The 26,695-nt window shown below is 65.6% G+C and overlaps 3 protein-coding genes across 6 annotated transcripts; all 3 read right to left on the reverse strand.

The window, feature by feature from the left end:
• Positions 1-333: 333 nt before the first annotated feature.
• MAMDC4 (MAM domain containing 4) lies at positions 334-12,281 on the reverse strand. The gene is made up of 29 exons (XM_061479590.1): positions 12,109-12,281; positions 11,448-11,561; positions 11,047-11,220; positions 10,705-10,830; positions 10,281-10,426; positions 10,068-10,152; positions 9,717-9,845; positions 9,311-9,457; positions 9,082-9,161; positions 8,660-8,818; positions 8,005-8,089; positions 7,565-7,714; positions 7,384-7,497; positions 7,100-7,231; positions 6,720-6,850; positions 6,523-6,628; positions 6,133-6,249; positions 5,790-5,924; positions 5,583-5,713; positions 5,004-5,220; positions 3,933-4,070; positions 3,730-3,851; positions 3,544-3,634; positions 3,275-3,421; positions 2,863-2,997; positions 2,073-2,200; positions 1,396-1,510; positions 1,113-1,288; positions 334-590 (listed from the first exon to the last, which is right to left on the reverse strand). The coding sequence occupies exons 1-29, from the start codon at positions 12,209-12,211 to the stop codon at positions 543-545; spliced, it is 3,681 nt and encodes a 1,226-aa protein (XP_061335574.1). The 5' UTR covers positions 12,212-12,281; the 3' UTR covers positions 334-542.
• Positions 12,282-14,761: 2,480 nt separating this feature from the next.
• PHPT1 (phosphohistidine phosphatase 1) lies at positions 14,762-15,939 on the reverse strand. Its single transcript, XM_061479579.1, has 3 exons — positions 15,771-15,939; positions 15,530-15,654; positions 14,762-15,145 (listed from the first exon to the last, which is right to left on the reverse strand). Exons 1-3 carry the CDS (start codon positions 15,907-15,909, stop codon positions 15,053-15,055), a joined length of 357 nt encoding a protein of 118 aa, XP_061335563.1. The 5' UTR covers positions 15,910-15,939; the 3' UTR covers positions 14,762-15,052.
• An 864-nt stretch (positions 15,940-16,803) lies between these two features.
• Positions 16,804-26,429, reverse strand: AJM1 (apical junction component 1 homolog). 4 transcript variants are annotated; one of them, XM_061479645.1, is made up of 3 exons: positions 26,161-26,429; positions 22,333-22,406; positions 16,804-20,228 (listed from the first exon to the last, which is right to left on the reverse strand). In XM_061479645.1, exon 3 carries the CDS (start codon positions 20,163-20,165, stop codon positions 16,929-16,931), a length of 3,237 nt encoding a protein of 1,078 aa, XP_061335629.1. In that variant the 5' UTR covers positions 20,166-20,228; positions 22,333-22,406; positions 26,161-26,429; the 3' UTR covers positions 16,804-16,928. The 4 variants fall into 4 exon arrangements, with proteins under 4 accessions (XP_061335629.1, XP_061335630.1, XP_061335628.1 ...); XM_061479646.1 differs by lacking the exon at positions 26,161-26,429 and adding an exon at positions 25,802-26,073; XM_061479644.1 differs by lacking the exon at positions 26,161-26,429 and adding an exon at positions 25,209-25,629.
• Between the last annotated feature and the right edge of the window lie 266 nt (positions 26,430-26,695).

The raw sequence follows: 26,695 nt of genomic DNA on the forward strand, positions 1-26,695 counted from the left end.
AAGAAAGGAGTCCTGCATGCAGGAGCCTGGGTGAGAGGTGAGCACCCACAAGGAGGGTCAGGGCTGCCCTCGGGTATGCTGTGTGGTGCCCTGGTGTTGCTCCCTGCCCCCCTTGGCCACCCTCCCTAAACTTCCAACACCAGCAGAAGTAGCTCGCTGCCCTGGGAGCTCTTGGGTGTGGGAAGGGACTTGTTCCCCAGGCAGCCCCCCCGATCTGCACAGCCCTGGCCTGGCTGGGGCTGTGCACTTTGTCCTTCTATGGCTCATCTAAGGGTGGCCCCTGCAAGGAGCTCCTGGTGGCAGCACCCACCAAAGCATGGGCACATCACCACGTCTTGGCACAGAAAGTTCCTGTTACAAAAGACAATGTTTTGGAGGTGTGGAGGCAGCGGCAGGTCCCTGCATGGGGCTGGCACCCCGGGGTGGGCACCCACAGCCAGCACCTGCTGCAGGATGCTGAAAGCTGGAGGCGGCTGCTGGAGTGTGAGGTGCTGTGGGAAGGATGCTCTGCAGTAGGCAACGACTGCTGCTGGCTCATGATTTCAATTGTCATCCCCTTCTTTTGGCATGGGAGCTATAATGACCTTGTCCTGTCGAGAAAGGAGAAGGGAATCAGTTTACAACCAGCTCATTAGAAATGCAAGGACTTCCTCCAGGCTGCAAGAGAACCTGCTTGCCAGCCCCCGTGGCCCCAGCAGAGGAACCAACCCCCCCACCCCACCCCAGGGGGTCTCCAAGCTTGTTGTGGGGTCCGTCCTGGGGCTGGTGGCTCTGCTGTGGACTACATAGCACCAAATCAAACTGCAGCTCAAGCTGCTCTCAGGGTCTGAGCTGCTGGCTTGAAGAGGATGAGCCATGCCTGTAGGACCTGCTCCCTGCAGGGCCCGGGCACGAAGCGCAGCCTCAGCTCTTCCTGCAGCAGCTGCCTGGCGGCGGCAGCACCGCTTCTGGCTCAGCCCCGGAGCTCCGGTCTCTCCTCTGCCGCGAGCAGACAAGGCAGAGCCCTTTGCACCCCCGCCGTGCGGGCTGAGCGCAGGCTCGGGGAGGGGGAGCGGCACCAGGGGAGCTTTTGGCGAGGTTGGGACAAGCGGGAAATCCCCCCCAGCGCTCACGTCTCGGAAGGTGATGTTGTCGAAGCCCTGGGGGGAGCTGCCCTCCGCCGGCGGCGCGCTCGGCAGCCCGCGCCGCTTCACCCAGCACCAGCCCCCGGCAGCCGCCAGCGCCACGATGATGATGGCCAAGAGGACACCGACCACCGCCTCTGCCACAAAGCTGCCGGGGGAGCGCTCTGCAAGGGGAGGAGATGCTGCCGGGAGAGCTGGCTCCTGCCCCAGCCAGAGCGCAGCGCCCCGAGCAGCGCCGGGTGCACCTTCACAGCCACAGTCATCCCCACACCTTGCCCTGGCAGCTCCGGGCTGGAATGGCAGCTTGCCCCGGCGCTGTAAGCGATGTCATCCAGTGCCACCGTCCCCTCCATCGGCCACCTCCGTGTGGTCACCTCAAAGATGATCTGCGGGAGAAGGTGGAGCCTGGGGGGGCTGCTGCATGGGGAGGGGGCACATACACCCTATACGGCACCCCCCGCAGCACCCTGCACCACATACGACACCCTGCACCCCCTCTGCTACCCTGCACCGCACACAGCACCCTGCACCCCATATGGCACCCTGCACCGCACACAGCACCCTGCACCGCACACAGCGCCCTGCACCCCATATGGCACCCTGCACCGCACACACCACCCTGCACCCCATATGGCACCCTGCACCACACACAGCGCCCTGCACCCCATATGGCACCCTGCACCGCACACAGCACCCTGCACCGCACACAGCACCCTGCACCCCATATGATACCCTGCACCACACACACCACCCTGCACCCCATATGGCACCCTGCGCCGCACACAGCGCCCTGCACCCCATATGGCACCCTGCACCGCACACAGCACCCTGCACCCCATATGGCACCCTGCACCGCACACACCACCCTGCACCCCATATGGCACCCTGCACTCCATATGGCACCCTGCACCGCACACGGCACCCTGCATCCCGGGCGTCCCCCCTCACCTGGAAGGCGCTGGGGCTCCGCACCGGCACCGCACTGCTCTGCCAGCCCCGGCCCCGGTGCCCTGCTGCACTCCACAGCGTGCGCTGCCCCGCCGCGCTCTGCAGCACCACCCGCAGCTCCCCGCAGGCTGCAGCGAAGGGAACAGGGGTCCCTGCATCAATCCACAGCCTCCGAGAGCCGCTGGGCTTCCCACACTGTGGCATCTTCCACTGGGTTGGCAGTACCCGGTGGGAATGGGCATCCCCACAGGTCGACCAGAGCTGAACCAGAGTGTCCATGGTCATCAAATCATGGAATGGTTTGGGTTGAAGGGACCTTAAAGCTCCTCCAGTTCCAACCCCCTGCCATGGGCAGGGACACCTTCCACTAGAGCAGCTTGCTCCAAGCCCCTGTGTCCAGCCTGGCCTTGAACACTGCCAGGGATGGGGCAGCCACAGCTTCTCTGGGCACCCTGTGCCAGCGCCTCAGCACCCTCACAGGGAAGAGCTTCTGCCTAAGAGCTCATCTCCGTCTCCCCTATTTCAGTTTGAACCCATCAGCCCTTGTCCTATCACTACAGTCCCTGATGAAGAGTCCCTCTTCAGCATCCTTGTAGCCCTCTTCAGATACTGCTCTGAGGAAGCTGCTCTGAGGTCTCCACGCAGCTTCTCCTCTCCAGGCTGAACAGCCCCAGTGTTCTCAGACTGGTCCCATGGATGGGACAGTGTTTGCAGTCCCTGGCCAAGCCCCCTGCTCTCATCTGGGCTCAGGACATCCTCCCCAGAGGCAGCGGCTCCTGCCTGTGCTTACAGAGGTGCTCTGGGATGTCCATGTGGTACCAGAACCGCAGGCAGGAGTCGGCAGCAGCAGACAGATACTGGCTCTCCAGCAGGGCAGTGGTGCCCCCCGGGCCCAGCACACTGGTGTCGAAGTGCACGTAGTGACCTGGATGGCAGGGACAGAGCGCAGGGCGTCCCCCAGTGCTACAGCCCCACCACGTGTCCCCCTCAAAGTGCTCAGGACAATGCCCAGAGGTTTGCACCCCCCAGCCCCACTCCATGCTGTGCTTGGTACTGAAGGGAGCAAAGAGGGACATGGATGCTCTGGAGCCAGACCCCCTTGACATACTGGGGGGACATTCAGGGGTGACCCCATCCATCCCCAGCTCCTCTTCCTCACTCCAGCCATAGCAGCGTGCCCCCGGAGGAAGCGTGTCTCCTACCATTCCTTGTGCCCAGGGTGTGATCCTGCTCGGGGCCAGGGTACTTGGTGAGGGGGACCCCACTCTTCCAGCCCCAGGCAAAGCTGTGCAGGTGGGGGTTCGCGGGGCTGCTCCAGCCACACATGTCCTGCTCGAAGTCACAGGATGCTGGGAGGGAAGGGGGGACTGTGATGCACCCACTGCATGGAGGGAGACAGCAGCCAGGGGGGGAAACCCAAGACCCATCCCCATGGCTGCGTGCCCCCATGGGTGCCCCATGCCCCTCTCACCTGGCTCTGGGCAGGCTCCGTCCGACACGTGCAGGTCATCCAGAGCAATGTACCCATGGTCACCCCCAGCTCCCACCGCCTCGAACATCACCTGCAGGTGGGCAGGGGTGCAGGGGGGCAGAGGGCTGCCACGTGTCCCCTGTCCCCCTCCCTGCCGCAGGTGCCCAGTGCCCTGCCCCATCTCACCTGCCAGTCCCCATCTGCCTCCACAGTGGCATGGCCGCGGTGCCAGGTATCCCCTTCTGCACTGCTCACCGCCAGCACCCTCCTCCGCACCCCGCTCTGCTCCACAAACACCCTGAGGGAGCCTGCACCAGGGCACCCACCATGAGGCAGGATCTGTGTGGGACCCCCCCATCCTGAGGTGCCCCCAGGGTCCTGGTGCTCACCTGGAGTGCTGGTGCTCAGCTGGTACCAGAAGGCCAGGCACTGGGCAGGCGCCGAGGGCTGATAGGGCTGGGAGGTGAGGGCAGCTGTGTGCCCTGTGGGCAGGGAGTCCCTGCCCGTGCTCACCACCAGGTAATGGCCTGTGGGAGAGAAGCCCCCCAGCTGTGACCCTCCAACTGGCCCCAGGGACCACTGGGGATGGGGATCTCCCCTGGCCTGGGGAGCCCCATCCAGAATCCCAGCATCATTAGGGTCCCTATGCAGATCAGCCAGTGCAACCCCCTGCCAGGGCAGGGCCACCCAGGGCAGGTCACACAGGAACGTGTCCATGGTGGGTTTGGGATGTCTCCAGAGAGGGAGACTCCACAACCCCCCTGGCCAGCCTGTGCCAGGGCTCTGCCACCCTCAAAGGAGAGTTCTTCCTCATGTTGAGGTGACACATGTTGTGTGTTAGTTTATGGTCATCGCTCCTCATCCTGTCACTGGGCACCACCGGAAAGAGTGGCACCATCCTGCTGGCACCCATCTTTGAAATACTGATCTGCATTGATGGGATCCCCTCTCAGTCTGCTCTTCTCCAGACTAAGGAGGCCCAGCTCCCACAGTCTTCTCATCAGAGAGATGCTCCAAACCCCTGATCATCCTTGTTGGTCTCTGCTGGACCCTCTGCAATAGCTTCTTCTCTGTCTTGTACTGAGGAGCCCACTAATTCCCTCTGCACATCCGGGGCAGGAAGGACACGAGGCAGATAAGCAGGGTAGGAAAGGCACAGGGCAGGCAGAGACAAGGGCAGGCAGTGCGCTCAGAGCAGGCAAGGGAGGGCAGGCAGGGCGCTAAGGGCAGGCAGGGTGCTCAGGGCAGGCAGGGCACTCAGGGCTGGCAGGGTGCTTAGGGCTGGCAGGGTGCTCAGAGCAGGCAAGGGTGCTCAGGGCAGGCAGGGAGGGCAGGCAGGGCGCTCAGGGCAGGCAGGGTGCTCAGGGCAGGCAGGGTGCTCAGGGCAGGCAGGGCGCTCAGGGCAGGCAGGGTGCTCAGGGCAGGCAGCAGGGCTCCCCAGGAAGTCGTGGTGCCAGTACCTGCTGCAGTGCCTGTGGTGTGGTCGGCCGGGGGCCCGGCAGTGATGCCGGTGCTGTTGCTCTGCCGCAGCCACCCCTGCTGCCCGCTGCCCACCAGCCCACAGGCATCTGCCTCGAAGGAGCAGGAGAGCTCGGCCCCGCAGGCTCCCTCCGTCAGGGTCAGGTCATCCAGCGCCATGTCCCCAAGGAACCCATCCCGCAGGGCCTCAAATGCCACCTGCATCAAGACAGCCTCATCAGATGGACTGACCCCAACACAGCCCCATCAGATGGACTGACCCCAACACAGCCCCGTCAGATGGACTGACCCCAACACAGCCCCATCAGGTGGACTGACCCAACACAGCCCCATCAGATGGACTGACCCAACACAGCCCCATCAGATGGACTGACCCCAACACAGCCCCATCAGGTGGACTGACCCCAACACAGCCCCGTCAGATGGACTGACCCCAACACAGCCCCGTCAGATGGACTGACCCCAACACAGCCCCGTCAGATGGACTGGCCCCAACACAGCCCCATCAGATGGACTGCACCCTACCAGAACCCAGCTGCATGGGGGTGCCCAGTGCTCACCCAGTACCGATGCTGGCCCGTAGCAGGCAGTGTGGCCCGTCCCTGGTGCCAGACACTGCCCTGGGTGCCCAGCTGGGTCCAGAGCACTGTCTCCTCTGCTCCCTCCAGCCGCAGCTTGAGGTTCAGGGTGCCTGTGACAAGGAGAGAATGGAGCCGCCATCCTGAGCCTGCAGGGACCCGGCTGTCCCCGGGGAGGAGGCTGCATACCGATCTGCGCGCCAGCCAGGCGGTACCAGAAGGACAGGCAGCGCGTGGTGGCAGCGGGCTCCTGCAGGTAGGTGATGAGCTGCGCCCGCTGCCCACGGCTCCACAGCGCAGAGGGGTCCGCGACCAGGAAGTAGCCTGAGTGTCCGGGACAGCCAGGGTGGAGTGGACATGGACACGGGTGCTCAGAGCTGCACCAGCATCACCTGTGCCCTCAACCTGGATTCGGGTGTCCTCAGGCTGCCCCTGGTTGGTCTCACCCCACGGGCACATCCCAGCACTGGGGACAGGAGGCTGTGGGTGCCCTGGGCTGCCTGGGGCCCCTGGGAAAGGAGCCAGCCCTTACCTGAGCCTGTGGTATGATCGGAGCCCTGTCCCTGCCCTGTGCCACGGACCCACTTGAAGTCACTGGACTGATCCTGGTACCAGCCACACATGTCCTTCTCAAAGTTGCAGGACAGCTCTAGCCAGAGAGAGATGAGGGAGCAGGGACAGGGCACCCCAAAAGCAAACAGGTCCTCCCAGTGTCCCCTTCCTTCTGCCTGCCTGCCCCCTCCCCAGATTCACCCCATGCAGGTGTCTAGGAACAGGATGTGTTCAGCCCTACCCCAGAGCTTCTGCACAGTGATGCTGTCCCTAGGTTGAGGGCAGGGTTACAGTACCAGGCAGCCCCCATGGGCTGGGTGTCCCCTCCTGCCTTCAGCTGCCCTCCCTGCCAACTTGCCCATGGCCATACCCGTGGCCGCTGGTGGCACCATGTCAGGGTGGCACTGCACGAATGTCACGTTATCCACGGCAGCGCTTGCCGAGTCCTGCAGATCCACCAGTGCCAGCAGCTCAACCTGGGGGCAGTGTGACAGCGGCAATGAGCCCCGGGTGCCTGGCACTGCCCTGCTGCAGCCGACCGCGCTGGTCCCTGAGCTCCGGGAGCACCTGGAAGGGTCGGCTCCTCTCTCCCAGCAGGACATGGATGTGTCCCTCGGCTGTGCCGCCCTGTCCCTCAGTGTGCCAGGCCACATGGGAGGTGCCAGTGGTGTGATCCGCGACGCTGACAGCGAGGAAGCCTGGCATGAGAGGTAACGCTGAGTCTGTGGGCACCAGCCGCACCCCCACCAGAGCCCCCCATAGCCCCAGCAGCCTGCAGCCCACCGACATGGGGGACTGGGACACCATGGCTCCAGGGCTGTGTGATGGGGCAGAGCAGGGCTGAGCAGCAGCCAAGTCAGGAAGGGGCAGGGGGATCTGCCTGGTGCCGTGAGGGCAGGGAGCAGGAACGGTGCAGGCCGGGCCCCCCAGGGCAGGCAGGGGGTTACCTTGTGGGCTGCTGTGGATGTGGTAGCTCATCTCTATGGCACAGGCAGGGCCAGAGGGGCCCAGCAGAGGCGTGCGGGCCTTGGCAGCAGCCACCATTTGTCCTTCTCCTGTCTGGACGGCCAGGAAAGCCCCTGGGGATGGAAACACCCTGAGAGGCTGGGACACCGCCGGCAGCACCCACCACGCACCCTGCCCACCATCACCTCCACCCGTGCAGGGTGGGAGCGGGGGGGCCCTGCACCCTGGGGTCCAGAGCTCCATCTCAGTGGAGGAGCAGCCTCACCTGCGAGCGCGGTGCCGGCGGGCTGGGGCTCGGTGACGCTCTGCAGCCCCCAGCGCAGCCGCCCCACGCTGACGTCGTGCCAGCCCCCGGGCCCCGCCTCGAAGGTGGTTGCCCCTGCAAGAGCCCAGGCTCAGCCCCGCACAGCGCCCGCATCGCGCAGTGCCCCGGGGCCGCCGCTCACCGCAGCGCGCCTCGTCCGAGCCGTCGGCGCAGGTCGCCGCGAAGTCGCAGCCCAGCTCCGCCGCGATGCACTCGCCACTGCCACACGCCAGCTCCGCGGCCCCGCACGGACCGGCTCCCCCCAGGCTCGGCAGCGCGGTCGAGGGCTGCTCTGGTGGAGAAACCCCCCGGGATGGGAGCAGCGGTGAGAGCAGCGGCAGCGCCGCCCCGCCGGGCTCCCCATTCCCCACCCCTGCCCTGCTGGAGACGGGGCGGGCAGGAGGACTTGGCACGGGAGAGGGGGCGTCAGAGCCGCAGGACAAGGGCACCAAGCTGTGGGACCTGTGACAAGCGATTGCCACCGCAGACCCTGCCGTCTGTCCCGTAGGGATGGTGCCGTGGGCACAAGGCACTCAGGGACATGGCCTGTGCCAGAGCGGGACGGGAGACCCTCAGGCTCACCTGGCTCCTGCACACAGCCCGGGGACAGGATCAGGTCATCAATAGCCACGGTCCCTGAGCTGCCAGCCACCCCCTCGATCAGCACCTGCAGAGAAGTACCACGCCACCACCGTCACCATAGGGACTGACACTGCATGGAGGGGCTTGGAGATGGCACTGAGTACAGGGTGACAGAGGGGAGCTGTGGGACAGGGGGGACCCCACTCATGTGACTGGCCAACTGTGCTTCCTCCAAGAATGGGCTCAGTAGGGTGATGCTGAGGCTGAAAGGGCTGGCAGGGCTGCGGTGGGCCTGGGAACATGGTGCTGCCCACGCACATCACCATGGCCTGTGTTTGCCCAGGGGTACTGTTAGGGTGCCATCGGGGTGCCCTCTAGGGCCATCTGGGAGAGGGTTGGGTTGTGTGTGTAGCCATAGGGGACAGCAGACAGGAAGCATGAAGGCATGGGGTAACATGGGAAGGATGCAGACGCCCCCTCCAGTGGGGTGGTCCCTGGGCTGGGGGGGCTGGTAGGGGGTTTGGACATGTGAGCACAAGGACACAAGGGTGGCAAACCGAGGCTCAGCTCTGGTGCCCAGTTCCCAGTTCAACCCTGGTCCTATAGGTGTGTACTGGGGGTGTCTGTGCACCCCACTGAACAGGCACCTGCCCACCTTGAAGCTGCCCATCACGTTGAAATCCACTCTCTCCCGGACCCAGAGGCTGCCCAGGTCCCCTGTCCTCTCCCTCACCAGGTGCTTGGTGAAGTTGGTCACGTAGGAGATGCTGAGGCTGCCGGTGGCTGAGCCATGGAGGTGACAGTATAGCACGAGCTGGGGATAGGGAGGGGATGAGCAAACCCCAGCACCCCAGGGTAGGAGCAGCCTACTGCACCTGCAGCGCAGCCAGGGGATACTCTCAAAGGTGGGGCTGGAGGAGCTCGGAGCTGGCAAAAGGCACCAGAGATGCCACCAAACCACCCCCAAATCCTGCTGTCCCTCCAAACAACCCCCAAATCTCTCCATCCATCACAAGGAAAGGGTCAACCGCAGCCCAGCCCCATGTGCTGCAGTGTGGAGTTCCAGGGGTGACTCACAGAGCAGGAGTTGGTGGCCTGGAGAGTGGCACTGCTGAGCCGTGCTGTGCCACCAGCGCTGCCGACGTGGAGGAAAAACCCTGCAGGAGATGCCGGGAAGGGGCTGGTGGCACCATGGGCATGCAAGATGCTCTTTTCCTGGCACAGCCTTAAGCTGGGCCCAGGAATGTGCCAGTGATGCCCCATGGATCCGAGGTGGGGCTCCCCTGGGGTGCTGGTGCACAGGTACCTGCCCTGCTGTTACTGCTGTGGTCCCGGCTGGGGAAGCCATGCGCAGTGCCCAGGTTCAGGCTCATGTTCCTCTCCCACACCGACTGCCCGGCCTCTGCCTCCCAACTGCAGAGGTTCTGCTCGAAGGAGCAGAGCTCAAAGGATGCTGTGGGCAGGGAGAGGGAGCAGTGACCCAGGGGTAGGGTCCCAGCCTTCCCCACAACAGGGGGGTCCCTGCAATGGGCCGGGCTTATGCCACCCTTCCAGAAAGCTCTTGGGGTGCCCTGCACAGCCACAGGGCAGAGCTGGGGTGACCCTGACAGCCCCACCGCCCAGCTTTGCCCCATCAGCGCAGACCCACAGCCCATCTGTGTGGCTGGGGGGGGCGGTGGGCAGGACCCCTCTCTGGGGCCAGCCATGCTCACTGCATTGCGTTGGATCCTCATCCGAGCCATCCCCGCAGTCATCAGTGCCATCGCAGAAGCGGTGCTGTGCCACGCAGGAGCCACGGCTGCAGCGGCTCTCCTCCGCCCCACAGACCTGCTGCCCCAGTTCTGGGGCGGTGGGACACTGTCAGCAGGTGGCTGGACCCACAGGGACCCCTGCACATCTTGGGCTCCCCCATATTCCTCCCTGGGGTTACTTGAGGAACAGACTTTGCTGCCCAGCCCTTGCCCTGGCCTGGACAAGGTAGCCCCGAGACACAGAGGAGCACCCAAACCAAAGACCAAACCAATTCCCAGCTCACGTCTCATCCCAGCAGATGTGGGACTCACCCTGCAAGCCACAGTTCCTGAAGATGATGTCATCAAGTGCCAGCTCTGCCCCACACATGGGTGGTTGTGTCAGGGAGAAGATGAGCTGCCGATGGGAGGATGGGGATGGCACAAGCAGAGCATCAGCCTGAGCTGCCCAGGTGTCCTCAGCTGCCAGGGCATCACCCGGCTCCGCCAGCCCAGCCCCCAGGGCCAGACACTGCCCTGTCTCACCTGGAACTCCCCCGTCACTCGGCCTGGGTACGCAATCAGCTGGTGCCAGCCCTCGCCTCCATGCCCTGGGCTCTGCCACAGCTCCACCACCTCGTCCCCGTGTGCCATGGCCAGGCGCAGCACCGGCCGCTCTGTCTGGTCGAGCACTGTGGGGATGCCCAGGATGTGGTTATGGGCATCCTGGGGTACCCCTGGGGACAAACAGCCCTGCCAGCTCTGGGGACCATATCTGGGACCCCTACATCCTGTCAGCTCTGCCTGTGGAGCATAGAGATGAGCAGGAAGGCAAGGACCCATCTCGAGGTGCTGGGGGCTCTGTCCCTGCCATGGGGGCAGATAGCCCCATCCCTCCCCACTGCCCCCATCATAGCTTCCCTGTGCCTGGTGCACTGAGACCTGGCTGTGTCCACCAAGGAGCCCTCACCGTTGCCTGAGATGTGGTACCAGGCCCTGATCTCGCACGTGACGGCTGCTTCCCGCATCACGGGTGACCTGAGCCAGGCAGTGGCTGTGGTCTTTGCCGGGGGGGACACAGTCAACATGAACCACCCTGGGGACGGCAGAGTGCAGAGCAGCGGCTGTAGCCCCATGGGATGGCACCGGAGCCGTGGCTGGCGCTGCTCCTGCCCACCATGGGTCTACTGCAACCCCTGCACCCTACAGGGATGGGTGTCCCGACACCCCTGGCTTCAGGACACCCATGGCCCTGTGGTGTGGTGCTGTGAGTGCCTGGAGCCCGCTCAGCACCCAAGCAGCTCCCGCTTACCCAGGTCGGTGCCCAGGGTGTGATCCGAGTGAGGCCCCGTGCCCCACACGGCCAGGCTGGCGTGGTTCCGCACCCATCTGTACGCTGAGGTGCTCACATCCTGCCAGCCACAGGCGCCGTCCTCGAAGTCACAGGTAAAGGAGGTGCCCAGCACCGCTGAGCCATGCAGGTACCCTGGGGCAGGCAGATGGGGCTTCAGGGCAGCGCTGGGGCCATCTTGGGTCCTGCACCCACCCCATGGACCTGCACCCACCCCATGGACCTGAATCCACCCCATGGACCTGCACCCACCCCATGGACCTGCATCCACCCCATGGACCTGCATCCACCCCGCGGTCCTGCACCCACAGCGCCCCCGCTCCATCTCCCGGAGCGGGGCAGGGGCTGGGGGGGGCACCCACCGCACTGGTTCTCGTCGGAGCAGTTGCCGCAGTCGCAGATGAAGTTGCAGAGCTCCTCGGCCGCGCTGCCGCAGCTGCGGGCACTGCTGGAGCCGCCGGGGGGCACGAAGCCGGCTGTGGGAGAGACAACGGCACTGCACAGGGCAGACAGAGGCAGCAGCGGTGCCAGCACACGGGCCCTGCAGGGGACACGGGGCTCCCAGCCTGGGACCGTGCTGGGGAACGCTGAGCTCCCAGTGGCTCCATTGGACAGGAACCCACCAGCGCCCCACAGCTCCACATCTGCTCTGCCGTATCCCACTGCCAGCCCTGCTCCCGCACACCCCGGGCGCCGCTGACCCTCCAGCCCGGCATATCCCACCCCGTATCCCGGCATATTCTGTTTCGGGAAGAACAGGAAATCTGGGCACTTTCTGCGATGCCCAAAGCCACCGGTGATTCCCGGCCCGGCCACTGCCCTGAGAACCCCCGGGCTGCCAGTGGAGCCCAGAGGAGGGTTTTGCTGGGCTGCATCTGTCCCGGCGCCCCCCAACAGCACAACCCCCCAGAGCTGGGGCAGCAGCGATCCCCATAGGAGACCGCGCTGGGGAGAAGGAAGCAGAGCAGCAGTGCCGTAGCCCCTTCCCTCCCACAGCAGCACCCCCGCGGCAGCAGAGCTCACCCAGCAGCAGCAGGAGGGTGAGCACCTTCTGCCCCGACATCTCTGGGCCACGGCGACGGTGAAACAGAGCTGGGAGAGGCACGGGGCTGGTGGGGGAGGCCATGCTGGGAGCCCAGGGCTGGAATCTGCTCCCCTGGACTTCAGCCCCACTGTTATCTGCTTCCCAGCCCCACAGCAGGGTTTATGGCCGGGCTGGGACAGGTCACCCGTGGTCCTGCTGCCCGGCACCACCACAGCATCACAGATGGTGAATGGGCAGCTCTGCATCCAGCCCTAGGAGACCTTATTGAACCATTGTTCTTTAGCCCCCCTTTTTTCCAACCAGGACAAGATGCTGGGTACTGCTCTGACCAGGACGGGGTTGGCTGGCACACACTGGCTCAGAGAGGGAAAAGGCCACTTCTTCCCACCAAGTCACTGATGCTGCCAGCTCAGGGAGAAGCTGGCACCTCTGCCAGGGGCCTGGGGCCATGATGTGCCAGCTGCTGGGCTGTGTCCTGTTCATCCACAGGAAAGAAAAACATGATAGTCTCTGAGCACAAGGAGCAGAGGGAGAACCTCTGGGTGAAAGGCACGGGGTGGTCAGGGATGACAGTTGTGCTAAAGGGTGGGGGGAATGGAGTGCAAGGAGCAACCCCAAGGCAGGAAAGGTATAAACGAGTCATGACGCAGTCAGGCAATGGTGAGCTGCAGCAGGCAGGGATACTCAGGACTGGAGGGAGTTAGCCTTAAAAATGTTGAAGCTTTGAATTCAGAACAAAACTCAGGGTCTGAAGGTCTGGGACAGGCTGGGAGGGAAGGCAGGGACAGGCAGGACACATCCCATGGTGTTCCACAGGCTGACCCAGCACCCAGCTGAGCTGCCTTAACACACTCCAGCCCTGCCGATGGCAGGGAGGGGGGGCTCAGCCTGCCTGCTCCAGCCAGAGCAGCCTGGCAGACCCTTCCAGGGCAGTGCCCCTTCCCCAGGCTCTCAGCAGCATCATTCCAGCCATTGCCCTCTTCCCCAGCCCCAGCAGAGCCTCCTGCCACTGCTTCTGCAGCCCCTGTGCCTGAGGCTGGGCCCCTGCGGCTGAAGCTGTGTGTGGAGGTTTCTCCCCTCCTGTCGACGGCCTTGGACAGCAGATTGCAGGTGATTGCATCACGTGCAGTAAAGCACAGGGTTCAGCCCTTCCCTCAGAGCGAGCAGGGTCGGTACCTGCACCCTCCAAGCCCCGTGTCTCGGTGCTGGCAGTGCCTGCAGGCAGGAGCCCTGCCCTTCCCCCAGCTGCCCGGAGCCCTGATGGGTACTAAGCTGACCTTAAGCAAGCAGCCACCGGCCTCCTGGAGCATCTCCAGCAGGTCTGATCCCTCCCTCCTGCACTGAGGAGACACAAGGGGATGTTGTGGACCCCCAGGACAGAGACTGGGCCCCATTGGACTGGAGCAGACTGTGATGACAGTAAAGGGACTGAGCTTCCCATGAGGTCAGGCTGAGAGAGCTGAAGCTGCTCAAACTGGAGAAGGCACGGGAATGTCACCCTTGTGTATAAAGACCTGACAGGAGGGTGCAGAGAGGAGCTGGCTCTGCTGGGGTAAAGGATGGACTGGACATCTCCAGAGTTGCCTCTGTGCAATCAGTGCAGGGCACTCAGCCGCCACCTAACAGCCACCAGTGTTGAGTGCACTCATGACTGCTGTGTGGCATTCACCCCAGCATGGAGAAGATGGTCAACACCTTGCAGGAGGTCAAACCTAGGCACAGCAGAGCTGTTTGTCTAGAGCAGGACAGCTTGCAAGGCTGGCGGGCACCATCCTTCACAGGAGACTGAGCTCCAGCCCTAAGCCACCAGCTGGGCAGCGATCCCACACTCCAGCCCAGCCCATGAAGCTCACCCTTAATCCTCATGATCTCCTTTTGAGTTTGGGGCAGGACACTGGGCACTGGGGCTGAGCCTCAGCAAGGTGTGCTGACCCTGCATGGCTTTGGGCACAGAGGAACCATCTCCTAAGTAGCCCACATCCCTGATGGGGAAGACAGGGAGGCAGCAGAAGGCAGAGCAGCCAGGCAGGAGCCAGAAGCACAAAGGATCGTAATCTGACAAGTGACACGGGGCTGGGACCAGGGGGTTAAGGTTCCTCCAGTCCCAACCTCGTATGGGATGGTGATCAAGTGATCCACCTGGCAGCCTGACCAGCACATCTCCCTCAACCTCTCCTGGCACTGAAGGCTCCAGCAGCTTTTCCCAGTCCCCCCCCCCTTCTCGCTGGGAGTACAAGCAGTCTCCCTGGGCAACAATGAGGGACAGGAGCTAATCCTGGCTGTCCAGAGGGCTGCAGTCAAGGAAGATGCTCTACCTCAAGGTGTGACCACCTGATGGGGTGTGAATGAGCATGGTCTCCCAACCACGCTCCAGGGTAGCTCAGCTCTCTCCCAACAGGGGAAAAGGGTGGTAACCTTGCCCTCCCCTCCATCAGGCACTGGGAACCCATCACCTCCTCCTCCCCCTTCCCAAGGCTAATCCTAACATCCCCTCAGCTGTCCCCAACCCAGACCCTGACAGCTCCAGGGTCAGGCCCCCCTTAGTGGCTGGAAATCTGGGAAGTCACTCCTGTTAGAAGGGGCTACATCCCAGACCAGGAAAAAGAGCAGACCAAGCCATGGGCGCTGCGCTGTGCTGCCCAGTGTGTTTAATTCTCACATACACATGTGGGACAAACCCCGTCGCCACCGGGGACGTCGGGGCAGGGCACCCACCAGCTTCACCGAAGCTCTGCCGTGCTGGGGAGGTGGGAGCACCCACCGGCACATGGGAAGTCCGGTGACAGTAGAGAACAGGCGAGTTCAACAGAAAGGAAAACCAGGAGAGCCCACAACACTGGGAACCTGCTGCCACCACCCCAACACCGGGTCTGGCTGCACCAGCTCCAGGCTGGTGCCCCTGCTGCAGCCCGGCCACAGCAGTCAGTAGCCTTCATCTGCCCAGGTGATGTCGTAGTCTGGGTACTCGGCCTTCAGCTTCTCCGTAGTCACGGAGTGGTCGGCTCGCCCGAAGCCCTGGCAGAGAGAGGGGCCCCAGGTAGTGCCAGTAACACCACCCGCGGGGGCGCTCACGGCAACCAGAAGCGCCGGCAGCGGCCCCAGCAGCGACAGACGCCGCTGAGCCCGTGAACCACCGGTGGGCTCCCACCCCTCTGCAGCAGCGGTTCAGGCCACGGGCAGCTCAGCCCGGCCGCGGCTGCCGGACAGCGGGTGGTGCCACCCTGGAGCTGGGAACACAGGCACCGGCATCACCGACACGCTCCGGCTGCCATGGAGACGCGATGTGCGCATCCCCGAGCGGGAACCCGCGCGGCATCGGGAGGAAGCGGCCGCGCCCACGGGGGTGTGAGACCTGTCCCGTACCCCCCCCCCCCCCCCCCGCACCCCGGTCCCGCTTACCACCGAGTATCCGTAGACGTGGATCTTCCTCTCCTGGGGGCGGTGGGCGAGCCGGCCGCCCCCCAGGCACTCGCATTCCAGGCCCTGCCGCGCCAGCTCCGCCGCCGTTCGCTCGTAGATGTCGGCTGCGGGGAGAGGGACCGGTGGTGCCGGGCACGGCCGGGGCGGGGGGCACACATCGCCCGAGCCCCAGGAGGAGCCGCGGGGCAGCCCCGGTACCGCGGGTGCGCGCGCCCCTCACCGTGGTACTCGGCCCAGCCGTGCCCGCGCACGACGTCCTTCCCCGGTGCGCCGGGCGCGCGCACGCGCACCAGCACGTACTTGAACACGCCGTCACCGTCGATCTCCACATCCCGGACCCCGGAGAGCGCCGCCGCCATCGCGCCCGCCCCGCCCCGCGACCCGCCCCTTCCGCCGCCGCTGCCAACCAGCGCCCGGCACCGCCCACGGGTGCCCGCCCACCGGCGGGGCGGGGCCTTGCCTGCCGCGGGTACCGGGGCGGAACCGGGGGGGATTCTCCGGCGGGCGCGGGGCCCGGCCGTGGGGCGGTGCGAGGGGCGGGGCTGGGCAGGGCCATGGGGCAGCCCCGGCCGGGCGGCCAAGAGCCGGGCCGTGCCTTCGACAGGCTCTGCCCTGCGCCGGTGCCCCGGCACCTCCCTGGGGCAGCGCGAAGGCCCTCGGCCGCAGTCAGATCCACACCCCCCCCCCCATGCGGAGCCTTCACCTGCCCGGCTCCACACGCAGCCATGGGTACAGCCGGGACTCGCCGCAGCCCCCGCCCTGCCTTACGGGTTCCCGGGGGCATCCGCGGGTGCGTTACAGCTCCCGCGCGAGGTCCCCGCTGTATCCGACGATCACGCAGTGTCGTGCTCAGGACGCAGACTCGAGGGAGCAGGGACCCTGTGGCACTCGCTCCGACCGCAGACCGCACCGGTGCATCCCTGCGGGGCTGCCAGCAGCACCCCAGGCTCTGCACGGCCCCAGGACGGCTGCGGTGGGTCCCGGGGCGCTGGGTGCAGGCAGGCACAAGGGCTCTGCTTGTGCAGGCAGCCAGGCTGGCCAGTGGGCAGAGGCTGGCGGTCCTGGGGGTGCCCTCTCTCTGAGCAAGCATCACTCACGCCGAGAGGGCTCTGTGGGGTCGTGCCAAGGGGCTGGCTGGGACCTGTGCCCCATGGCAAACCTTGGCCAATGCTCCTGTGCCCTACAGCACCCCCACCTGCAGCCCCCCCCCCCCCCCCCCCCCAATGCCGGCTGCCCGCAGCCTGTCACAGCCTCCTCCTCCCCTCCCTGCCACATCTGAGAGGGTCCCTGTCCCACCGTGCTGACAGGGCAACACCTATCTACAAAGGGGTGTGAGCCGGGGGGGGGGGGGTGAGCTGGAGGGGTCCCCACCCCATGTTTACATGATGTCATCCAGGAGGTTGGGGCTGGCCACCCAGTCGAGTGTGCGGGGCTCGGAGGCTGCCATGATCATGCACATGAACTGTTTGCCTGTCCTCTTGTCGATGGGGTAGATGGTGGTGGGGGTGAAGCGCTTGTTGCTCTCCACAAAGTCGCAGAGCTGCTCGTAGACAGCGGGGAACTCGTGGCGCAGGAAGACGCCGCGGATGCGCAGCTCGCGCTGGATGTTGATGAAGCAGACCTCCCGTGCCTTGCGGCCCTCCTCGCCCTCCTTGTCGATATCTGCCGTGCCAGGGGGAGGCGTCAGGATCAACGTCTCCATGTCCCGCTCCTTCTTCAGGATCTTCTTCTCTGGGCTGGAGGAGGCTAAGGCCACCTTGGCGTATTTCCTGACCGTCGGCACCTGCATCTTTGGCGATGGCTTCTCCGGCACTTTTTGGGTGACGGCCACAGTTACATTCAGGAGGAAACATTCGTCGGGGTCGTACTGGTTGCCCGTCTCCCGCAGCTCCCGGGCATACTCCCCCAGGTTGTCCGAGTAGCTGTCCAGCTCCCGCAGGGACAGGTAGGTGGGGGACATCAGCAGACTCTCCAGCCCGAACTGCAGGAAGTTCTCCGCCGAGCCGGCATTGGGGAAGCCCAGGAAGAGGACACCGCGGCCACGGGAGAGGTAGCCCACCTTGGCGATGCGTGAGAAGGCCTTGTGCACCTCGGTGTTCTCACGGCAGAACTGCAGGACATGGCGGCAGACGCTGCCCACCCGCCCATAGACACAGCTCTCCTTGTGCGTGTCCCAGTCCTCGCGGCGGCAGTGCCGGGAGCAGTAGTAGGTGTAGCAGCTGTGGCACGACTTGAAGTAGAGGCAGGCGTTGAACATGGTCTCTGTCCGCCGGCACTTGGCGTTGGAGCACATCATCATGTCATCCTCCTCTGCGCTCAGGTCAGGCGAGCAGTTGTCCGGGGACTTCTCGAAGGTGCCGGCAGGCACTGGGGCAGGCGAGGGGCGTGGGGCACTGGTGCGGGAGCTGGGGCCCGGCTGCTCCTTTGTGGGCCGGGGTGCCTCGGATGTGCCAGGAGGACCCCTTCTGCCCTCGCCTCGCCGTGGGGGCCCTGTGGCACTGGTGCCCAAAAGCTGTTTGAGCTGCTCAGCAAGGCTGTCCCTGTCCCCGGCCCGGTGGCCCGATGTCGGCTTGTAGTCGATGACGAGGTCAGTGATGAGCTCGTCCAGCTGCTCCAGGCTGCGCTGGCGCCCGGAGCTACTCTCCCTGGAGACGGGCTGCGGGGCACTGGGCGCAGCGTAGGGCCCGTGCTCCCGCCCCCCGTCCAGCATGTCCCAACTAGCCGAGCGCCTCTCGCTCCTGCCCATCCCGTCGGCGCGGATGTCGTTGTCGGTGATGGTGATCTCCGGTGTGACGTACCAGGAGCGGCCTGGGGGTCCGCGGCCACCATCGGCATGCACCCTCTCAAGGATGGAGCTCTCCGAGAGGGACAGGGCGGCGTAGCGCTTGGGCGAGCTCGACAGGTTGATGACCACCGGCTGGCGGCGCTCCTCGGGGGATAAGGCACGGTGCTGCTCCCGGGCGAGCAGGTTCTCGTAGCTGCGCCCGCGCTGCAGGACCTCCTCCCTGTGCACCGCCGGCGCCAGGATGTTATCCCAGGACTTAGAGTAGTGCTGGGTCTCCCGGCCCAGCCGTGCGGGGGTTACTCCATAGCTGGCGTGCCAGGAGGAGACCATAGCCTCGTGCCCTGCTGGCTGGGGGGTGAAGCGCGACACTTGCAGGGTCTGATAGGGAAGCGCAGCCCGCTTGGAGCCGTACCAGTCACTGAAGTGCAAGGGCTGCGCGCTGCGGGGCGGGGGGCACGTCCGCGACATCATCTCCCGCTCCCGGTATTTCCCGTAGTCCTCGGCATAGAAGACCCGAGCCGAGGAGCCCAGGGCTGGGTACGTCCGGGCGTCCTCAGCATAGAGGGTTTTGACCGGGGTGCCGCGAGGGGGGTAAAAGCGGGGCTCATCTCCGTAGAAGGAGCGGGCGGGCGCCTCCTGCACCGGGTAGCCCCGAGGCTCCTCCACATACAACGTCCGGGGTGGCACCGTGTGGACGGCGGCTTTGGCCGGGTCCTCGGTGTAGAAGTGCTGGGGAGCAGCGTGGCGGCCGGGGTAGGGGTAGCTGGCGTAGCCGGAGCTGCGCAGAGGCATGGCGGGGCTGGGGCATCGCGCCGGCTCCTCCGCATAGAAGAACTTGGCGGGGACGCCAGGAGCCGAGAAGGTCATGCAGCCCCTGTCGGGGTATTCCCTGAACTCCCGCGAGGCCGGCACCGGCACTGTCTGGTACGCCAGTGCCCGGGGGTCTGCCTCGTAGTACTCTCCGGGATAGGGCAGGAACGGGGGGTCCCCGCTGTAGGAGTCGCTGGGGGTGGGCGTGCGGGACGCGGATGTCTGCCGGCCTCCCGGCACCGCCAGGCTGCGGGCAGGAGCGCGGGGCCAGCGCGGCGGGTCCTGCCGGCCCTGCGCTGCCCGCAGGCTGCGTGCTGCGTGCACCAGCACCGCCTCGTCCGGCTTGATGTCCACCCGGCACTTGACGTGGGGGCTGGCCCCCGCCTTGCCGCCCGGCCCCTCCTCGAAGCAGTTGCTGCCCAGGCAGAGCGGGGAGATGCGGCTGACGCTGCTGCGCTGCGGCTGCAGCTTGATGGGGTGCACCTCGTTGGCCATGGCCCGCAGCGGAGCCTGGCTCTCGCGGCGCGGCGAGGGCTCGGGCCGGGAGGGCTCCCGTGCCACCCGCAGCACCTCGCGCCCGCGCCGGGCCGGCGGCGGCGACGCCGAGACCGCGATGGGCACCGGGGTGAAGGTGGTCTTGACCCGCGGCGCGCTCTTGGAGCGGGCACGGCGCTTTGGCTCGCTTCTCGGTGCCGGGGCTCTGCAGGCGTAAGGGTCCGGCTTCGGGGGCACCCGCCTGCCCGGTGGCCCTGGCGTGGGCTCGGGGGTGCCGGGGTGCGGGCACGGGTGCTCCATGGCCGCAGGGGTGCCCAGCTGCTCCTCCAGCGACTCGTCGAAGTCAAAGCTCCTGCAGTGGCGCTTGTTGAAGGGCTGCGGCTCGCGGGGCAGGGACGAGGACATGGAGGCATCACATTGTGCCAGGGGCTGGCAGACAGTGGAATCCCTGGGGGCTGCGGTGGCCACCTTTATGTCTTGGTACACAGTAGACACGAGGATGTCAGGTGGGTCTGTTCGTGTCATCTTAAAAGCGACTATTCTCCTGCCAGCTCCCCTTCAGATGGCCTCAGAGGAAGGAAGCCGGCCCTGCAAGAGAACAGACGAGGTGCCTGAATCCCAGCGGGGACCTCGGAAGCCTTGACAGCACTGGATATATCCCCACAGCTCCTGGCTTGAGGGGGAGGTTTGGCCACATCCTCAGAAATGAGGGATCGGAGACATCCCAGCCTCTGCTGCTGCTGTCAATAGTCATATCCCAAATGGGGGAAAAACCTGGAAAAAGACTCCAATCCAATTTGCACCTCCATTTGGGGTGCAAATAACAGAGGGGATGGCAGAGCACCCATGAGTGCTCCGGGCAATGCAGGCAGCAGGGCGGTGTGCCAGCTCACTGCAGGAGAGGAGGCCACCAAGTGCTGTGCCCTGTTACTGGGGTGCAGGACATGGGGACCCTTGTGCAGCATGACAGGAGATGGCAGCACCAGGGGTTTCCACAGCAAATGGGAAGCACATGCCTGACTCCCCACCCTGTCACCATGTGTCCCCATATCTCAGCACATGCCGTATCGAACACCAGCAATGCAGGGAGCACCACTCCGGGATGGGTGCCATGAGCACCCACTGTGGTGGCTGTGAAGCTCACAAGAGCTCTGGGGCTCCAGGGGTGCAAGAGGCTGTGCCCACCATGGCCCACAAACACTCCTGCAGGGTGCCAACAGTCACAGAATCCCAGCCTGGTTTCTGTTGGAAGGGATCATAAAGTTCATCCAGCTCCAACCCCTGCCACGGGCAGGGACACCTTCCACTAGAGCAGCTTGCTCCAAGCCCCTGTGTCCAACCTGGCCTTGAGCACTGCCAGGGATGGGGCAGCCACAGCTTCTCTGGGCACCCTGTGCCAGCACCTCAGCACCCTCACAGGGAAGAGCTTCTGCCTAAGAGCTCATCTCAGTCTCCCCTCTGGCAGGTTAAAGCCATTCCCCTTGGCCTGTCCCTACAGGCCCTTGTCCCAAGCCCCTCTCCAGGTTTCTTGTGGCCCCTTTAGGTACTGGAGCTGCTCTAAGGCCTCCTTTTAAGGAGCCTTCTCCAGCTGACCCAGCCCAGCTCTCTCAGCCTGGCTCTGTGCTCTCTTATAGCAGATGTCTTCAGTCCCACTGCTTGCAGCCACATCACTCCCTGGGGGCTCATCAGTTCCAGCAATGGGTGGCACCAGGGCTCAATAGAGGGGTGCTGTGTCGGATGTCCCAACCCCACGTGCCAGCAGCGACTCTTTCATTGCTCCCCACAGCTCTGAGCATCACAGACCAGGGTCTCTCTGCAGTAACCCTGCTGTGAGGGGCTGCACTGGCTCTGTGCCCACCAGCTTTGTCTTCTCTTGCATCCTGTGGCCGTGACGTGTCCAGGGCTGGAGAGGTGGGATGGCAGCTGCAGCTCCTGTGAGATGTGGGGTCTAGCACCCACCGAGCACCAGCACCACGCACCCACCTGCTCCTGCGCAATGCTGCCAGGGTGGGCAGGGCCCCCACCACGTGTGACCCTGCTGTGTGACCAGGGGGGACATGAGCACAAGCTCCCCCCAAGCCACTGGCACCAAGTGGATGTGCCACTGGCTTTGCCCACAGCAGGGACACCCGGCCAGTTTGAATGGTTATTACATCCTGTGAGGGTTTGGCCAAGGTGGGCACCAGCCGCTCCACAAGGCACTAAAGGTGCACAGCAAAGGCCAGCAAAAGGCGTTTGGCTTTGAACAGCAGCAGAGGACCACAGAAAGGTGTTTCTGGGAGAAAAGGAAGAGACTTTATTCGGTGAGCAGCAGTATGGACTATGCAGAGATGGGGGGCAGCTTGGGTTGCCCCTCACTACCTGGCTAAAGCCCTGTCTCACCACCAAACAGGGGCCAGATACTGGAGCTGAGGTGAGGCCAGTGAGGTTGGGGTGTGTGTCCATGGGGTAGGCTGGGGAGATCTTGATGCCAGGAGGAGATGGGGATCCCAGTGCCTCTGAGGCTGGGAGGAAAGGTTTGTTCCCATAGTGGTGGTTCAGCATCAGACTGGCTGCATTACAGTGCTTGAGAGCTGGGCTGGATCCAGGCAGGCAGCACCCATGCTGCAGCCATGCTGATGGTGGCATTGGGAAGCCCATCCCCATGGTGTCAGGGTGGCTGGTGGCAGGGAACCACAACCCAGGATCCTACCTGGTCTGGCGGCAGCAGGGAGGGGGAGCGTGGGTTGACCTGGCCGAGGGCTCTGCAGTGGCTCCATCCCAGCTCTGCAAAATCAAAGAGGCTTGTGAGGGTCCTAGGGCAGCCCTGGCCATGGTGGGGGTGTGGGGGTGTGTGCGGGCTATGGAGCACTCTGAGACACCCCTGCAGCTGCAGCACTGCTGAGCCACACGGAGCTGTAGCCCCTGAGGCCACTGTGCGCACCCCAAGGGACATGGGCACTGCATCCCATGGGCAGTGGCACATCGCTGTCCCCCCCCTTCCCTGCACACCCTGTGCCTGCAGAGCCCACAGGTTGCTATGGTTTCTCCCAGTCATTCCTGCTCTGCGTGGGGAGTGTGGGTGCGAGGGGGGTGTAGGTGCATGGAGAGTGTGGGTGTGAGGGGAGTGTGGGTGTGAGGAGGGTGTGGGTGCATGGAGAGTGTGGGTGCGAGGGGAGTGTGGATGTGTGGAGGGGGTGGGTGCATGGAGAGTGTGGGTGTGAGGGGAGTGTGGGTGCAAGGAGGGTGTGGGTGCATGGAGAGTGTGGGTGCGAGGGGAGTGTGGATGCATGGGGGGGTGGGTGCATATGGAGTGTGGGTGCATGGGGAGCTGTGGGGGACTGGAGGGGGGGGGGGGAGACCCTGGGCAATGTGGCACTGCAGCGGTAGCAAAGCACCCAAAGAAGCACCCTCTGCCCTTTTGTGGTGGCCCCTCCACCCCCCCACCCCGGTGCCACCTCTGCAGGGAGAGGGTTACACATCCTTCCCTGCTCTCCCTGCTTCCCCCCCCCAGCCCTGCTGCCCTCACAGGCTCCAGCCCTGCTGCCCAGGGTCTCCGTGCTGGCTCACCCTGGGGATGCTGACAAGGGCTGGCAGCACTTTCCGAGCTCGCAGACACCCCTGAGGACGGCCCCATGGGACACAGCACCCTGCCCATGTCCCCACCACAGGCTGCTTCTCGCAGAGCCCCACACGAACACCTCTGCCCAGCGGGATGCCCACAGGGACCACCCCACAGCTTGACCTGGCACCAGCACAGAGCCCGGTGCCTCCCCCCCGCAGCGGGGGCTGCCCTCGCTCCCTGCCCAGCTCCCTCACCCTGCTCTGGGCCAGGAGCCGGAGGGGCCTGCGCGAGGCTGCTGGGAACTGGGTCAGTGCCGGCACGTGGCACGTGCGCTCTGTGCAGTGCCCTCCAGTGCTCTCACCGCTGCCCAGGCACTGCAGCACCAACCTCCCGCTGCCCGCCCTGCGCCCATGCTGAGCGCTCTGCCTGCTGCCTGCCCCGCGCCGAGCACACCGCCAGGGCACTGCTGCATGCACTGACCACTGCCGGGGCACTGCTCTGTGCATGCTGCCCTCCTGCTGCCAGTGCACTGCTCGGCACCACCTGCCCACACGCTGCCTGCACATCCCACTGAGCACATAGCAGAGCGCTGCCTGGGCGCACTGCAGCAGCTGCACTGCCAGCACATTACCTACACATGCAGTGCACCAAGCACGCTGCCACTGCATCAGCCCGCAGGCAGCCCCAGCACGCTGCCGGCACACACTGCACTGCACCGAGCTCCTGGCCTGCCTGTGCCAGCAGCATGGCCTCAGCACACCGGTCCAAAACAGCGCCAGGGCAGCATTGTATGTGCACTGTGAGCACCATGCTCCTGCAGACGATGCTGGGAGTATGACCAAGTGCACTGCCATGGGTGCACTGCCATGGGCACTGCCAGCCCTGACCCCACTGCACACAGGCTTGGGAGGGTACCGACTGTCGCCGCTCCCCGGGCCCTGCCCACACCTGGCACTGCCCAGAGCCAGGGAACACCCGGCCCCTGGCCCTTGCCTGGTGCATTGGGAAATAGAAGCTTCCCCCTCTGTGCCCCCACCAGGGCACCCCCCAGCACACAGAGTGCTCTGTGCCCCTACAGCATCGCCACAGCCGTGCATCTCATGGCTGCTTCACACTTCCCTGTGCCCCTCCATCCCTGAGCTCCCCATGGACTCCTGCACACACACTGCACAGCCCCAGCACCGCCAGCCCTGGCCACCCCCGGGGGGGGCTCATCCTGCCGCGGGGAGCGGCACCCCCATGGCAGGAGCGTGCTCCCGGTGCTGGCACCAGCGAGGGGGTGCAGCACCCCCAGGGCACAAGAGAAGCCCCTACCCCAGCCAGCCCCGGCCCCCTCCCGGAGAAGCTTGGCAACGGGCGCTGCCGGGGGGGCAATGGGGGACCCCGGAGGGGGTCGCAGTGCCCAGGCCGAGGGGGGGGGGGGGCGGGGGGAGCGGGGCTGTCCCGGGTACTGCCGCGAACCGCGGACCCCAGGGCGGTGGCCGCGGGATTCCCTCCGCCCCCGCTGCGCACCGGCATCGGGAGGCACCGGGCCCGCTGGGCCGCGCCGAACGCTGCAGGGGGAGATGGCCTGGCCCGGGCACTGCGGCGGGATGGAGAAGAGGGTGAGGATGGGGATGGGGATGAGGATGGGGACAGGGATGAGGACGGGGAACACGGGGATGGGGTGCGATGCGTTGGGTGACTCGGCCGGGGAGAGGGATGGGGATGGCCCCGGAAGAACCGAGGGATGGGAAGGGCACAGCAGGATGGGATGGGGACAGGGATGTGCGGCGTGAACTGGGGGGGGGGGGGGGGGGGGGGGAGGGATCGGAGGAGCACTGGCAGCCGAGGGGATGACCCCGGAGGGTCTCAGGAGGATGGGACTGGGATGTGAAAAGGGGGGAGTGAGATGGGGACTCGAGGAGAGAGAGCATAGGGGGATGGGATGCGATGCGATGGTCCGGAGGGGTGGGGGAGGGGGACTTGCCAGGGTCCCCAGAGAGTACGACAGGCCCCAGCCCCCTGTTCGGGCCCCCCCTTACCTGCTCCGCGCCCGCCGCCCCAGCGGCCCCCCCGCCGCATCCTCTACACCACCACAGCGCTAGGCTCGGACTGCCGCTGCCTCGGTGGCCATGGCCCGGCTCCGCCCGATCCCGCACGGCCCGGTCCGGTAGGGCACGGCACGGCACAGTACGGCACGGCACGGTACGGTACGGCACGGCACGGCACGGCACGGTACGGTACGGCACGGCACGGCACGGCACGGCACGGCACGACGCTCTGCCGCGGCCGCTCGGCTCCGCCGCCGCTTGTTTTCCCATAAATACGGCAGGCGGAGTTACTGGCCGGGGCCGGGACCGGGACCGGAGCCACCCACCGGCACCGCCCCCGGCCCCGGGCCCATACATCGGGCCCAGCTCTGGCTCCGCTCGGCAGTGGCCCTCATCCCCATCCTCATCCCTATCCCGATCCCCATCCCCATCCCCATCCTCATCCTCGTCACCATCCCATCCCACCCCATCCCATCCTATTGCATCCCCATCCCCATCCTCATTGTGCTGTGCCCTCGCAGGCTCCTGCCCTCACGCCGGCAGATCCCCGGTGCCGGCAGCCCCTGGGCCCGTCCCCGCCTGACCTTGGCCCATCGTGGCCGGTGAAATCCCCGATAAGCTCCTCTGTGGCGCGGCCTCATTTCCCGGAGGCGCCGGGGCTGCCCCTGCCCGCGGCCGGGAGATGCTCAGTGATGAGCCGGCAACGCGCCGAGGCGAGCGAAGGCGGCGTCCGGCAGCTCTCGGCGCGCAGCGGCTCCAGCCCCCGAGCTCTGCCTCAGTTTCCCTATCTCCCGCCTCCCCGAGCCCCCGAGGCACCGCTGGTGCAGCCGAGGGCCCCGGCCCCGGTGGGTGCCCCGGGAAGGAGCCTCGGCACTGGGGACCTGCTCCGAGCCCAATGCTGAGCTCTGCCCTCTCCGCCAGTCCCTGCGCGGCCGGTGCCTACCGGGATTTGCTTGAGTTCAAAATCCTCCATAGCCAAGACCCGTTCCCCCCGCGCTGTGGCTCCGGGAGCATCCTCCCGTGGTCCGCGCGCAGCTGAGCCGGGTGCTGCCGCACACTGGTGTTGCCATGGCTCCTGCAGGAATGCAGCCCGGGATGGTGCATTTGGCCCCCGCGTGTCCTGTGATCCGCAGCAGGGCACCGGCCGAGCTCACTGCACAGATGAGGGGACACAGCTACTGCCGGGGGGAGCAGGGTCGGGAGGAGCAGCTCCCGGGGGAGCTGTGGCCTCGCTCAGCCAGGCCCGGCTCCTCCCCGCCTCCACTTCCCATTTTCCTCCCTGCGGGACGCAGGGCTCCGGCTCCCTGCCCGGTGCCCCCCGCGGCCCCCGCCCGCAGCTCCATCTGCTCCCACCGGCTGCCGGCCCCGCGCCGGAGCAGAGCCGGGCGAGCTCCTGACGCGGTCACTGATGCCAGCCCAGAGCCCTGCCCGGGGATGCCGGGGCTCAGCACCCCCCGCAGTGCCACCACACGGGCTAT

This window comes from Pezoporus flaviventris, unplaced genomic scaffold, assembly GCF_033815535.1.
Source record: "Pezoporus flaviventris isolate CSIRO_AGI_PZ_B2104156 unplaced genomic scaffold, CSIRO_AGI_Pfla_v1 ptg000154l, whole genome shotgun sequence".
Classification (NCBI taxonomy): domain Eukaryota; kingdom Metazoa; phylum Chordata; class Aves; order Psittaciformes; family Psittacidae; genus Pezoporus; species Pezoporus flaviventris.

What these genes read in the sequence shown, in the direction of transcription:
- PHPT1 (XM_061479579.1), bottom strand. Translation starts at nt 15,909, where the DNA reads ATGGCGGCGGCGCTCTCCGGGGTCCGGGATGTGGAGATCGACGGTGAC. An exon ending in CGGCTGGGCCGAGTACCACG is followed by an intron (nt 15,655 to 15,770) that starts GTGAGGGGCGCG and finishes CTCTCCCCGCAG; the next exon opens with CCGACATCTACGAGCGAACG. An exon ending in ACGTCTACGGATACTCGGTG is followed by an intron (nt 15,146 to 15,529) that starts GTAAGCGGGACC and finishes TCTCTCTGCCAG; the next exon opens with GGCTTCGGGCGAGCCGACCA.
- AJM1 (XM_061479645.1), bottom strand. Translation starts at nt 20,165, where the DNA reads ATGACACGAACAGACCCACCTGACATCCTCGTGTCTACTGTGTACCAA.
- MAMDC4 (XM_061479590.1), bottom strand. Translation starts at nt 12,211, where the DNA reads ATGGCCTCCCCCACCAGCCCCGTGCCTCTCCCAGCTCTGTTTCACCGT. An exon ending in CAGGAACTGTGGCTTGCAGG is followed by an intron (nt 9,846 to 10,067) that starts GTGAGTCCCACA and finishes CCACCGCCCCAG; the next exon opens with AACTGGGGCAGCAGGTCTGT. An exon ending in ACAACATCACCTTCCGAGAC is followed by an intron (nt 591 to 1,112) that starts GTGAGCGCTGGG and finishes CTTTCTCGACAG; the next exon opens with GACAAGGTCATTATAGCTCC.